Genomic DNA, 14141 nt, shown 5'->3' on the forward strand with positions numbered 1-14141 from the left:
TAGGGTGAGGGCAGTAGTCCAGGCTCTTCCAGCCCAGGGCTCAGTCTGGGGATGGGGACAGGGTCTTACTGGTTCTAGTGACTGCTAGGACCTGCCCCCTCGCCTTAGACTCAGGGAACCCTGGGCCAACAGAGTCCATGCCTCCAGGCCAGGCCCTGCCATCCCAGGGAGCCTTCCCAGGCTGGACGGTAACCTCCCTGCCTTTTAAGGACAGGCTCTGTCTCCCCGGGGTCCCTGGAGCCACAGGGCGGCTGCATTCTTCTCCCTTCCCCTGGGACCCCAGTTGGGCCAGGAGTTGAGCACTGGCCACAGAGCAGCCGGTTCCCAGGCCTGGAGGGTGAGGCTAGGCCTGGGGCAGTTGGCTCTGCTGGGCGTTCTGGGTGGGGCACTGGATTCTCAGGAGGTCGGGCCCTTTCTCTGCCTGTGTGCCAGGACCCGTGGGCAGATTCTCAGCACAGCCTCCAGCACCTGCCCGGCTGTGACAGCAGAAGCATGGTTGGCACTCTGTGACCACACAAGTCCACAGGTCCTGCCAGCCCTTAAGTGGGCACCTCCGCTGTGGAGACCAACTTTATCCAGGATTCCTCCCCTTCCAGGTTATGGCAGTGGGCAGAGGCAAGGGCCCACATAGGAAATTAAGGGTTTTTGTGTTGTTTTGTTTTTTGAGACAACCCAGCATTTGGGTAGAAGGAGTTTGTCCCATTTTGTAGATGGGGGAAACTGAGGCATGGAGTAGAAGGTAAGGGATTTGCGTGGTCAGAGGAAGGAAACAGAATGGCTCGGGAAGTCCCTGTCTCCTCACCCCAAATGTCAGGAGTGTCACCTGCCATCAGCCTTAATCACAGCAGGTGCATCCTTCCTTGTTCAGCCATTCCCTGCTCCTGCCCCTGGAACTGTTACATTCACCCCCGCTCTCCCTAACATCTCCCCACATTCTCACTTGATCCGTGATCCTTACGGCAGCCCTCTGAGGAAGAGATTCCTTCTCCCCACTTCTGGATGGAGAAACTGAGGTCTGGAGAGTTGAATGATTTAAAAATCTCAAGGTTGCATGTTTTATAAGGAATGGAGACTAGATTACAGCTGGGCACCCTTCACACTGGGCCCTCCTGCCGGTTACCATCTACAGGTGTGTGGTAAGGGGTCAGGGGGGGATGGTCTTTCGTGCTCACTCCTGGGGCTCCTTCCACTGCCTGCATACATGCTCGACTGCCTGGCCTGTTACCCTAACAGCCCCCTGGCAGTGTAGGCATCTCCTCCACAGCATGTCTGAAAGGGTCTCCTAGTCCTACTTGCACACGGGCAGAGACTGGGCGCTGACTCCCGCTAGAACCAGCCTGGCCCATGTGGAGACAGCTGTGCCTGAGCTGTCATTGGCCTCTCCTGGTCCCGGCCCTGCCCCCTCTGAGGCTCACTTTCCAGGCTCTACAACTCCACTTTCAGCTCACCCCAACCATTGCTGGGGACTTCCTCCCCGTGCCAGGAACTTGTTGATAATTGCAGGTTTTGTTTTGGGGTCTCCTCCCTCCTTGAAATAATGGGGACTTTACTAACCTTCTGTGTCACTAACCTTTTAAGAGAAAAAAGGATGGGGTTGAAAAACAGCTTGTGGGTTGGCTGGAAGGCTATCAGATAAGGCTGTGGCCTGGGAGCTGGGACAATGTCTCCTTGTTTCTGCTCCCTGGCCGCACAATGAACTGCTGTTGGGACCTGGCTGTATCTCCAGCAGCAGCTCTGCCCCTGCCCCTGCCTGTGGTGTGCCCACGTTTCCTGGGCTCCTGGGCAGGGGCGCCCTGCCCCAGCCAGGCTCTCTAGCTCTTTCTCCCAGACCCAGTGATCGAGTGGGTCCCAGTGAGCAGGTCAGCTGGCTGTGGGTCTTTCTCTGCCCATCACCTGTGGGGAGATGGGAAGACCAGCCTTGTGCTGATGGAGTTAGTCTTGGACTCTGCTAAATGCGGTTCGAATCACACGCGGACTTTGCCACCCGCCACCTGTGCAATCTTGGGCGAGACACCTGACCTTTCTGAGGTGTGGAACCTCAATCCTATGGGCTGTTGTGAGGATTAATTAGGTGAGGAGACAGGTGCGAACGTGGTGTGGAGTGGGGCTCAGCCACACCGCTTGGGTGTGAGCGCTTGTCCGCCTGGAGGGACCAGGGACAGCGTGGTGGTGGTGGTGGCTTTGGCCTGGGCTTTGAAGTCGGAGAAAGGTTTTTGTGAGGCAGAGAAGGTGGTGGGAAGGTAGAACGGGTTCAGGAGAGAACTTGGGCGTGGATTCCAGAGCAGAGGAAGTTAGGGACCAGCTAGGAGGAGCATCTCTCCAGGGCGTGTTGTGAGAGCAAGTGCTGAGGAGACATTTCAGGGCGGGTTCACCACCAGGTGGAAGTGTGGCGACTTGATTGTAGACCTTGAGGGGATTGCAGACAGATGGAGTGATGCCCTCTGGGTAGAGGGGTCTGGCTGGAGGGTGCCGCTGGGGCCTAGGAGCCCTGGGGAGATGAGGAGGCTCAGGGCTGCCCGGCTGCAGCCAGGATGCCTTAACAAGAGTTCACCCAGGAACCTTCCCCTGAGGCTGGGGCACGTTTGTGGGGCAGGATGTTGGGGAAGGAAAAGTAGGCATTTGCAGCTCCAGGCTCTAGCCACTTGGGGGTCAGGCCTGGGCCTGCTGGGCTCCTGGCCCGTCAAACCAGGGCCCCTCGGTCTCCTGGGTAGGCCCAGTCCACTGAACTGTGCCTCCCTCTCCTCTCTCCAGCCCACCAGCCCCTTTGTGTGCACTTCATGGGTCCCTACCCCACTTGCCCTGGTTCCCAGCATCTTTACTCTGCAGGGGTTTCTGGGCTGGGCCCGATCCCGATCTGCAAGCTGGGTTTCCAGCCCTGCATGGCAGGCCCAGGGACTGTGGGTCCCTGCTGTTCCTGGCCTGGTGACTTCCCAGCATCTGAGGCAGGTCTTCTCTTGAGCCACATGAGGAAGGGAGGCTTGGAGGCTGCCCCAGGAGGTGGGCAGCCTGGGTGGAATATTGACTGAGGAGATAACAGGCCCACCCAAGCATTGGTCAGTGCTGTGATGGGGGAGCAGGTGGAGGGCTTGTCAAAGGCACCTAGCACAGGGTGATGTGTTCGGCCATAGTGCTTGTGTGTGAGCCACTTCTTCCCAGAGAGGGCGCTGGAGGAGCAGAGGCACCCCAGCTGGGATGCTGAAAGTTCCAGACGGGGGCCACGAGGAGGTTTGGCTGTTTCTAAGTTGATTTTCTCACAGTTTCCCTGTGGTGTGTCCGTTCCCTTGGAGCTTTCAGAAGCTCTGCCTGAGGACATCAATACAGTGCAAGTGATCTGAGCCCTGCGTGTGCCAGCTTCATGCTGGGCCTGGGGGAGCAGGTACAGGGAGGCTGACTGCCTCTTGGGTTGGGCTGTGGGGTCCCCAAGGGCTGGGATCCCAGTTCCAGCTCTCATTCCCATGCCTCGCGCAGCACAGGACTCCATGTCAGGGTGGGCTGCTGCCATGGTGACGTGAGTTTGGGGGTGGAGGGTGACCTCTGTGGACCTGTGAGTCCCTGTGAGTCTGTGGATTCCGGATCGCACCCATAGTAGCCTCAGCCTCCCTCACTCCGGTTGGCTGTGGAAGTAGTTACAGGTGTGTGTCCAGCAGGGAAGTGTGTGGTGACCCCGCCAGGCCTCACTGACATGAGGGCAGGGAGAGATTGATGGATTGGAGGCCAGGAGCTGCGAGGGAGAGGGGTGGGGAGATCTGGGTGAGCTGAGCCCCGGAAGGGTTTTGTGCCAGTGCCGGGGTCTGGGCCGTGGACGTGAATAGGGCCAGGCCTGCTCAGCTTCCACACCAGAGGCTTGGCTGGCTCTCCAGCTTTTCCTGCGCCCAGCCGTGGGGGCAGCTTCCACGGCTATGGCTCTGAGAAGGGACTTGCACAGCTCCGCACCATGCAGGTGCCATCTGAGGCTCTTTTCGTGCTGAGAAACCGAGGCTCAGGGAGGGGGCAGTGACTTGTCCAGGGCCACATAGCAGGCGAGAATGAGGCCAGATCTGTCAGCCAGTCCAGGTCCAGTCCACTTGGGCACCAGGTGGCATCCACTACCTCTGCTCTTTGTATCTGTGTTGCCCCCCCCGCCCCCCCCCTCCACCGGGCATGTGGACCTGTCTGGATTTTGGCATTTGGAGCCTCACTGCCCTCATCTATAAAATGAGTGCAGCAGAGCTCCCTGTGGCTCTCCTGCTTCTATTTAGGGGGTGGTAGGGACAGTGTGAGAAAGGGCTCTGTTGGCAGTAATGTTCTGGACGAGGGGGTGACTTCTCTGGTCTAGGATGGGACCAGGGCTGAGGGGATGGGGGATGGGTGGGGAAGGCCACCTAGGTGAGCTCAGCTCTTCCCTGTGGGTCTCGGAGTCTGCTTGGGAGCCAGGCCAGACCCTGCCCTGCACTCAGTGCTGACTTTCAGCTCCTGCATGGCTCACCCTCAGCCACTTGCTCCCATAGAGGCTGAACCAGTCACTCAGTCCTGCCGTGGGCAAAGGGACCGATTCTGGGTCTCTGTGACGCCAGCACAGAAGTGCCTCTCCCTCACGTCTGCCTTTAGAGGAAAAGGACTTGGGGGGTTGATCACGGAGTGATTGCCTTCCACTGGGGGGGGGGGGGTGGTGGTGGTCTGGGCAGGCTTCCTGGAGGAGAGGGGACAGGGCAGGGGAGGGGAGTGACAGCCCCAGCCTGACGTACCTGCCGCCCACCCCCCAGGTCCCATCTGATGCCCAGGGTGAAGGAGTCTCGCTCCCACGAGTCCCTGCTCAGCCCCAGCAGCGCGGTGGAAGCGCTGGACCTCAGCATGGAGGAGGAGGTGGTCATCAAGCCCGTGCACAGCAGCATCCTGGGCCAGGACTACTGCTTCGAGGTGGGTCCGCTGGGGGAGGCAGGCTCTGGTCACATCTCCTAGTCAGGCCAGGTCTCAGACCCCGCCCAGAGTCCTCAGTGGCCTTGGCTTTGGGACAGCGGCTGAAAACTGTTCATTGTTTTTGGCTCCTGAGAGACCAGGTGGAGTTTGGAGATGGGGGCTTCGTTCCTCCTCCGTGGGCTCCTTGGAGACAGACCAGCACTATTCTCCCCGCTGGTGTGGGGGCAAGAGCTCTCCAGCAGTAAAAGGGGATAAAAGTCCATGGAGAATTGTTTAAGCTCCAGGGCCTGTGCCTGAAGCCTGCTCCCCCTCCTTAGAAACTTAGAAACCTCCTAAATGTAGTGTGGGATGGTAGAGTGCACCCCCTTTTCTGGGCCAGTCTCCCCCATCAATCTTTTCTGCGCTCGCATTCTGTGACGCAGGTTTAAGAGCAAGCAGAGGGCAGCAAACCTGCCTGGCAGGGCTGTACCTGGGATCACCTGTCCAGTCTCTCCCAGTCGATGGGGAATCTGAGGACAGAGAGGCAAGATGTTAGAGGTCACACCACGAGCCTGAGGCCACGCCAGGACCAGGGTGATGAATGTCGTAGGTGTTCCTGGGAGTTCCTGATTGCTTCTCTCATCAGTCAGATTCCCTGCCCACCACCTCACCCTCCTCTCCCACCTACAGGGAGCTTACATAATTAGGGCGCTCTCTGATGGAGGGATGAGCCGGGTAATGAAAGTCAGCCATTCGGGGACTCATGGCAACCTCCTGGCCACCCAGCGCCAAGGAAAGAGTGGAATATGCCAGGCATCTGCCCCACCCCTTGTGCCCATTGCTTCTGGTTTAAGACTCCTGGTCCAGCCGGGCTGCCTCTGGGCTCCAACTTCTTTGCCTTGAACAGGGACAGGTTGAAGACGGTGCATGGGCACTGGTCCACAGCAGTGGGCACTGTGGCTTGTGCCGGCCCTTGAGTGGCTGCATAAGGAGCCTGGTTCCCTTCTGTTGAGCCCTTGGTGCTGGGGACAGTGGAAGAGGAGGAGCCGCTTGGGCTGGGCTTCCTTACCGGTGGGGATTGGAGGATGAGCGAGAGTTTGATGGCAAGGGAGGGTCAGGGTTCCAGGCAGGAGGACCCCAGGCCAAGGGCACCTGGAAGCCCAGTTTTCCTTTGTCCAGTCTGGCCCCTAAAAACTTTGTGACCATCACTTTGTCACTGTCACTTGGCAAAAGATAACCATCAGAGAGTGTCAGCTGAGGACGGAAGTGGTCCTTGTGCCTACCCAGGGTTGTGTCCCCGTGACACTGTCCTGTTCGGCCCCACAGGTGACAACGTCGTCAGGAAGCAAGTGCTTCTCCTGCCGGTCAGCAGCCGAGCGGGATAAGTGGATGGAGAACCTGCGGCGAGCAGTGCACCCCAACAAGGTAGGCTGCGTCCCCTCTCACCAAGCCCGGGGATTAAGGTTAGACCCGGAGCAGAGTGGGATCTCTGGGGTTGGCTTGGGGGGGCGGGGGGGCTGAGTGGGCAGAAGAGTTGGACCCTGGAACAGGGGTTCGAGATGGCCAGGCTGACTCAGGTGGTGTGGGCTTCTGTCCTCGGAGCTACACCAGGGAGGCGGGGCCAGAGAACTGAGAATGGGCAGTTAGGGGGTTGGGTGCTGGTGGCCTTCTGCCTGGACCTTTTGTTCCTCCTCCCCTGGCCGATTTCTGGCCACCCAACCAATTCCAGCTTAGACCTCTGTCCTGGGGCTCCACTGGCCCAGCCTGGCGCCCGGCTCTGTGTTCTCGCTGCCCTGGGCTTCCCCCATCAGGTTCATGGGCCCCAACTCTAATCACCGCTTCTGTGTCTGCCCCCCTGGCTGGCCTGGCCTGGGCTGAGCCCGGTCACGTGACATCACCGCGGGGGTAGTCTGAGCAGTGGTCCCCTCTTAAGTGACTACAGACCTGAGGAGTAGCACACTGGCCTGCATGCCAAGCACTGTGCTAACTTCTTACTTGTTCTCTTGACATTTGTTTCTATTTTATAGAAAAGGGAACTGATCTTAGATTCAATCACCTGCCCAATGCCAGGGAGCTTGTTTGAGGCTGAGCAGAGATCCAACCTCATGGCCACCAGACTCTAGAGTTATCCCTGGCTGTGCCTTTCCCCATCCCCCTCCTGTCGGTGCCTTGCCCTTCCCCACCCCCTTCTGGGGCCCTCCTGGAACTGAGAGCTCCCCCGGATCTGACCGGGTAGTGGGCAGGCAGGCAGCCGGCCACACAGTGACCACGGTTCACCTTGTGCACGTGCAGGACAACAGCCGGCGCGTGGAGCACATCCTGAAGCTGTGGGTGATCGAGGCCAAGGACCTGCCGGCCAAGAAGAAGTACCTGTGCGAGCTGTGCCTGGACGATGTGCTCTACGCCCGCACCACGGGCAAGCTCAAGACCGACAACGTCTTCTGGGGCGAGCACTTTGAGTTCCACAACCTGCCGCCCCTGCGCAACGTCACCGTGCACCTCTACCGGGAGACCGACAAGAAGAAGAAGAAGGAGCGCAACAGCTACCTGGGCCTGGTGAGCCTGCCCGCCGCCTCGGTGGCCGGGCGGCAGTTCGTGGAGAAGTGGTACCCGGTGATGACGCCCAACCCCAAGGGCGGCAAGGGCCCCGGACCCATGATCCGCATCAAGGCGCGCTACCAGACCATCAGCATCCTGCCCATGGAGATGTACAAGGAGTTCGCCGAGCACATCACCAACCACTACCTGGGGCTCTGCGCGGCCCTCGAGCCCATCCTGAGCGCCAAGACCAAGGAGGAGATGGCGTCAGCCCTGGTGCACATCCTCCAGAGCACGGGCAAGGTGAAGGTGCGTGTGCCCGTGCCCCTGGCCCTGGGGAAGGCCCGGGGACACACTGGGTTACCTGCTGTTTCCTGTGTCCGAGGCATGGACGTCAGCCCTAGGGCGGGCACTGACCAGGTGGTCCCCCTGAACCCAAGTGTGTATCATGGAGTGAGGGGTTTCGTTCTTCTGCCCCCATCGCTGAGGCAGCTGTGGAGCTGAGGGACGGATGGCAGCTTGTAGTGAGGAAGTGAGCAGTGACTTTTCGGTCTGTCGTGGACGCCAAGGGCTTCTCCCTGCCACCCCTCAGTACAGCAGGAGGAACGGGCTCTGGGAGGCAGGAGACCTGGGCCAGGTCTGGCCTGGGAGCTGTGGCCTTGGGCAGCCCAGTTTCCTGTTCTGTTCTGTGTCAGTCCCCACCCTGGGCCCTAGCTCTGCACAGCTCTTCCTCACCTAGCCTGGGCGCAGGCTCTGACACCAGGGAGCAGAGTGGGATATTCGGGAACAACGAGTACCCCTCCATGAGCCCAGGAAGGCCGGGGCGGAGGAGCCGGGCTCCTGCCTCCATGTTCCGAGGAGTCCCAGAAGTCAGCTGAGGGTCAGGAGGGCCTCCTCAGATTATGTGGTCCCCAGAGGCAACATAAATACAAAATAAAGGCGGCTTAAATACCCCCCACCCCCACCCCGCCACCATCCCTCCTTTGGCCAGCAGGGCCTCCTGGTCCTCGAGCTCAGTTCTGTACTTAAGGGGCCAGGTGTGATGTCAGAGAGGTTCCCAAAGTTCTGTGCACCAGAAACCCTGGTCCACGCTGGCTAACTTTGCTGGTGGCCTCTTCCCTGTCCTTCACCTTCCCCTGGGCCTCTGACCCCTGCCTGCCCTCTTCCCCTCCCCCAAGCCACGAGGCTGGCTGTGGGTGGGAGGAGGGGTCTCTGGAGGGAGGGAGCTCCCACCTGGGCCGTGGGAGCAGGTTTACTCTCCAGCCTCCCTCCAGGAGGGGAGATGTGGGTCAGGCTGCCCCCTGGGGTCTGCCCATGACCCTGCCTCTGGCACTAGCGGCTCATCTACTTCACAGCTGCCCTCAACAGTGAGGAACTGCCGCCCTGGGTTTGCCAGGTGGGTGGTGATGCCACTGCCTTCCCAATGAAGCCACGGTCCCTTCTCTCACTGACTGAGCACTGGCACACTGCCCCAAGGCAGCCAGACAGCCTCTGCCTCGCTCCTTCTCTGCTGCACCAGGCAGAGCAAGCCCGTGTCTGGTGTGGGAGACTCTCAGAGTCACGGGTAGATAGTGGAGAGGGTGCCCGTCTGTCCTCTCTGGCGTCGATGGTGATGGGGGGGCAGTTCCCTGGTCACCCAGGCCTGCTCAGGGCCAAGCAGGGATTTGAGTCCAGCTGGTCTGGCCATGGGGCAGAAAGCTTGTGTCCATGTGGCATGCTCTTGCCCAGGCCTGCCTCCCTGATCCCGAGACCCAGCTGTGACATCACCTGGCAGCCCTGCCCTCCGGCAGCCCCCGAGGTGGACAGTGCCCTGGGATGGGAAGCAGGGCTTTTGGTCGCTGCTTGGCAGCCGGTGTGGAACCCTAGGGTCCTCCCTACCGGCTTGCCCAGGTCCTCCCTCCTCACTGCCTGCCTCCCCAGGACTTCCTGACCGACCTGATGATGTCAGAGGTGGACCGCTGCGGGGACAACGAGCACCTCATCTTCCGGGAGAACACGCTGGCCACCAAGGCCATCGAGGAGTACCTCAAGCTGGTGGGCCAGAAGTACCTGCAGGATGCGCTAGGTAGGGAGGGTTTGGGCCGGTGTGGGCAGAGGGTGGGGCATGCCCACCAGGTCCTCACTGCCCCTCCCTGCCCTCCCGGTCACAGGGGAGTTCATCAAGGCGCTGTACGAGTCGGACGAGAACTGCGAAGTGGACCCGAGCAAGTGCTCGGCCTCCGACCTCCCCGAGCACCAGGGCAACCTGAAGATGTGCTGTGAACTGGCCTTCTGCAAGATCATCAACTCCTACTGGTCAGTGCTGCCCCTCATGCCCTCCCCAGGCTCAGCCGCCCAGGCCTCCCCACCCCATCGGGTGCCACGTGCTGTGGTAGGCATGGGTGCCTTCCTCTCGTACGGCTCAGTGAGGGCGCTGTTTCCTGTACAAACAGGAGAGCTGAGGCTCAAGAAGGAGAGGCAGGTAGGCCCGCCTGTGGCCTCACGCAGCTTCCGAGTGGTGGCTCTGGGACGGGAACCCCCTCTGCCTGACTCCGCCAGTCTTGGCCCTTTTTGGGTTCTCCGGCGTGAGGGAGTGTTCCAGACCATGCAGGACACGGGTGTGCCGCCTGGAGAATTGGACGCAGCGGCAGTCCACGTGTTTGTTAGCGAGCGCGCTCTGTGACTGTGCTGTTGTAGGTTCTGGGGCTGCACAGAGAGTGAGACCGGCAAGGCCCGGTTCGGGCCTCCCCGGGGGTGGGTGGATGACAGCCTGAGACCCCTCTGTCCGTAGGAGCTTGTGCTCATGTCACAGCTTGTGATCGGGCCCAGCCGGGGCTGGTGGGTGCCTGGGCTGCAGGGACAGAGAAGAAAGGATGGGGTCTAAGGATGGGGTTCTGCAGCCCCGAGAGGAGGAGCAGGGCATGCAGACGGGCTGTTCAGAGAGGACCACAGTCAGGACCGGGATTGGTGCGTGGGCCACGGCCCGCAGGGCACCTGCTTGCTCCTGGGCTGGTGTGGTGCCAGCTGACTGTGTGCAGTGTGCAGCCCTGCTCATGGTGAGGCAGGCGTAACTGTCCCGGGCAGGGACTTGCTGCCAGCGCTGAGTGTGGGTCTTTTCACACTGGACGGGCTGCTCAGATTTTCTCTGGTCACTGCTCCAGCTCGGGGCCTGCTTTCCCCTCCCCACTCAAGCCTCACCCCCAGCGATACTGTACTCCCCTCTTTGGTCACACTTCTTCCCCTTCTCCTTTAAGGCCTTATACCTGGCTGCCTCTGTGGCCTGCCTTCGGTCAGCTCACCCTTCTTGGGCATCCTCTGTCCCAGCCCTGATCCCATCAGAGTGGGATTGTGCTTGCATCTAAATCTGCTTCCTGCACATTCTGGGAGCCCCTTGGCGGGTGGAGCCACCAGCTCAGGGCTGGGCACACCAAAGGGCCCCGGGAGAGTTCAGCAGAGCGGCCTGCTAGGCCAGGGAATGATCAGAACCAGTGGGGCAGCCCCCTGCTCAGGCCCCTTTGCTCCTGAGCTCACCTGGGACCAGCCCGGCCCCTCAGGCAAGGTCACATGACCCACGGCACTAAGGAGGTGGGGGAATGACCTCAGAGTCTAGAACTCTGAGGCAATGCACTTCCTGCCCTGGGGCCAGGCTGTTTTCACACCGACTGTCCTGCTATCCCCAGGGCGGTGGGTGTGGGACCAGGGAAACATAACTTGGACAATGATTTTCCATTTCCTGTTTCTGGTGTTTGTCAGAGACCCAGAGGCCCCTCTCAGTTCTGGGTGCCACGGGTAGATGTCATGCTCAGTGCCTGGCCCTGCTTGGGGGTGCCTGTCCCTGCTTGGGGGTGCCTGCCCCTAGCACTTCCTGAGCACTCGCTCTGCCCGCCCTGTGCTGCCTCAGCTCCCCCAGCAGCCCTGTCCGGTGGGTGATGGTTGGATGATGGATGATGATGGATGGATGATGGATGGTGATGGGCAGCAGGCCAGCTCATAGCTATCAGGGTTGAAGCTCAGGGTTCCATCAAACACAGAACCAGGTCCCTGCTCTGCACCCACCTGTGCTGGCGCCCTGCCTGACCACCAGGCCCACTCTTGTCTCTTCCTACCAGTGTCTTCCCACGGGAGCTGAAAGAGGTGTTTGCCTCGTGGCGGCAAGAATGCAGCAGCCGCGGCCGGCCGGACATCAGCGAGCGGCTCATCAGCGCGTCCCTGTTTCTGCGCTTCCTCTGCCCGGCCATCATGTCGCCCTCCCTCTTCAACCTGCTGCAGGAGTACCCCGACGACCGCACCGCCCGCACCCTCACCCTCATCGCCAAGGTGACCCAGAACCTGGCCAACTTCGCCAAGTGAGTGTGGCGCCCCCGGCGGGCAGGAGGCCCCCGGGGCAGGCCCTGGGTGTTTCTTTCCAAGCTGGGCTGCACAGTGGGCCCAGCTCAGTCCTCCCTCTTCCCCTTTTCAGAATAAAATCCCCTCCACACCCCGTCCTCCCTCCCCACCGAAGGAACATCATGCCATTTTGGTATGTTTCCTTAACTTTCAGAGGTGAGAAGATGAGATGTTTATTCCCTGTAGCATTTTGGAATGAACATTTAATCGTAGGGATTCTCCCGTGTGCTGAACATCCATAAGCCTCGTTTTGAGACGGATGACTAATATGCCTTCAAGGGAGGAAGGCCCATATTTCCTCAGCCCGTCCCCTGTGGCCAGCACTCGGGCTGTTGCACTCTGTCCTTGTGTAATGCTGTCCAGGATGTCCTTGCTTGTCCAGCACGTCAGTGTTTGGACTATCCCTGGGAGCGAGGGGGCAGGAACGGGAGGGCTGGGTCGTCAGTTCTGGGCCCCCTCAGTGCTGAGCTCCGAGTCACACCTGGTCCCAGCACTTTGGTGGGGGAGGGTGACAGGAGCACACGGTCTCTCGGGAGGGCCCTCAGCTTGTTGGGAGAGGAGACAGGGAGACACATGCCCCCAGCTGCGTGATGGGAGCAGCGGCAGTGCAGCTCCTGGGAGGGCGTGTGCTGTAGGGACAAGGCACTCCGGCGTTCCTGAGTCTTCAAGTGACAGTCAGGGAGAAGTGGGAGACAAGACCCTGAAGGCCAGGCAGGGCTTTAAGCATGGGAGGGGATGTCTGTTCTGGGTCCTAAAAAGGTCAGCTTGACAGCAGTAGGGCAGGGGGTTGGAGGGAGCAGGCCTGGCAGCCGAGAGCCCGCAGGAGCACGAAAGGAAATTGGGGAGGTGATGCAGGAGGCAGGGGCTACAAGGTCAAGGGGTGATCAGAAGACACAGTCAGCGGCCTTGCCAGGTGGGAGGGAGGAGACGACGGGAAGGCTCTGGCTCAGCTCTCTGGTGGGCGTGGTGTCTCCACTTGGGACAGGGAGCCTGGGAGGAGGGCATGGGCTTGGGGATGATGGCGATGACTCCAGACTTGGCCAGGCTGGGTGCGAAGGGAGATGCTGTGGACACGCGTCTGCAGGCTCAACAGAGAGGCCTGGCCAGCACAGATTGGCAATCATCTGCCCCCTCGGCCTTGGAAGCCTGGAGGGAGAGAGGAAGGAGATTGTGACCAGTAGTGAGAGGGGAATGAGAGCCACAGAGCACTCCAGATCCTGTGAGAAGGGGTCCAGCACAGGGACCCTGGGGAAGGAGGGCCGAGTCTCAGCATGTCGGCTGGCTGTGGAGTTAGTGGCCACGGTGGGTGAGGAGGGGGTGGGAGCTGAGGGCCGGTATCTCCGAGGAGGAGGGCTCCTGGGCGGGCCTGGGTCGCTCACCCCGCCTGCCCCCTCCAGGTTTGGCAGCAAAGAGGAGTACATGTCATTCATGAACCAGTTCCTGGAGCACGAGTGGACCAACATGCAGCGCTTCCTGCTGGAGATCTCCAACCCCGAGACCATCTCCAACACCGCCGGCTTCGAGGGCTACATCGACCTTGGCCGCGAGCTGTCCAGCCTGCACGCGCTGCTCTGGGAGGCCGTCAGCCAGCTGGAGCAGGTACTGTCCACAGGCAGGGCGCGGCGGAGAGCGCTCCGGGGGTGCAGATCAGCAGCCGCCCGGGTGCTGGGGCTCAGTTCCCACTCAGGCCCCGGAGGCACACGCTGGGATCTCTGGGCCCCGCTTCCCTGGGGGGGAGGGCCATGCTCGCTCCCCAGCACCTGCGGGTGGGCGCCCGCTCTGGGTACTGGGCTTTGGCTGTGTCTCTGTGCACGCGGCGCTGAGTGGGCGGATTCCCCGGATGAAGGTGTGTTCCCCACCTGTGAGAAATGTGACCAGATTTAGCTCTTTCTGCGGAAATGTCCTTGTTCTGGGTTCTAAGGGCACCGTGAGAAAAAGACCAAGTATGCTCTACTGTACCTTCAAGTGCCGGGCAGGAAGTTACAAACCTCCCTACAAACTTCCCCACAGTTGCCCTTGGCCGTCAAGTCAGTTGTAATGGTTGTTGCCCAGAAACATCTGAAATGGCTGCAGCCACCGGGATGTGCCCTCTGCCACCCGGGGCTCCACTCCCTGCACCCAGCAGCTCTGCCCACAGTGGACAGGTCCTTGGCCTCCGGGAGATTTGTTGCTTCCTGGGGCTCCGGGAGGCTCCCTACTCCTGTCCTGTCTCAGAGGTGAGCACACCGGGCGCCTGGGGCTGCAGCCTCTGGGTGTATCCTCGCGTGTTCGGTACACATGCAGGCAGAGAGCTCTCTCCCTTTTTGGAGTGTGTTACAGGGAGAATGTAGGTGCGCGCTGCAGTGTGTTTCTCACACTCCGTG

The 14141-nt window shown here is 60.6% G+C and overlaps 1 protein-coding gene across 8 annotated transcripts in view; it reads left to right on the forward strand.

The window, feature by feature from the left end:
- DAB2IP (DAB2 interacting protein) overlaps positions 1-14141 on the forward strand; it is a 177499-nt gene that overhangs the window by 147869 nt on the left and 15489 nt on the right. For all 8 annotated transcript variants that reach the window (XM_084899197.1, XM_084899195.1, XM_084899199.1 and 5 more), the window contains 7 exons: positions 4743-4896; positions 6202-6300; positions 7168-7722; positions 9334-9478; positions 9564-9708; positions 11502-11738; positions 13176-13377. In XM_084899197.1, coding sequence (XP_084755323.1) covers positions 4743-4896; positions 6202-6300; positions 7168-7722; positions 9334-9478; positions 9564-9708; positions 11502-11738; positions 13176-13377 — 1537 coding nt within the window. The remainder of the gene's footprint in view (positions 1-4742; positions 4897-6201; positions 6301-7167; positions 7723-9333; positions 9479-9563; positions 9709-11501; positions 11739-13175; positions 13378-14141) is intronic.

The sequence above is a fragment of the Pipistrellus hanaki genome (assembly GCF_964339955.1).
Source record: "Pipistrellus hanaki genome assembly, chromosome: 11".
Classification (NCBI taxonomy): Eukaryota; Metazoa; Chordata; class Mammalia; order Chiroptera; family Vespertilionidae; genus Pipistrellus; species Pipistrellus hanaki.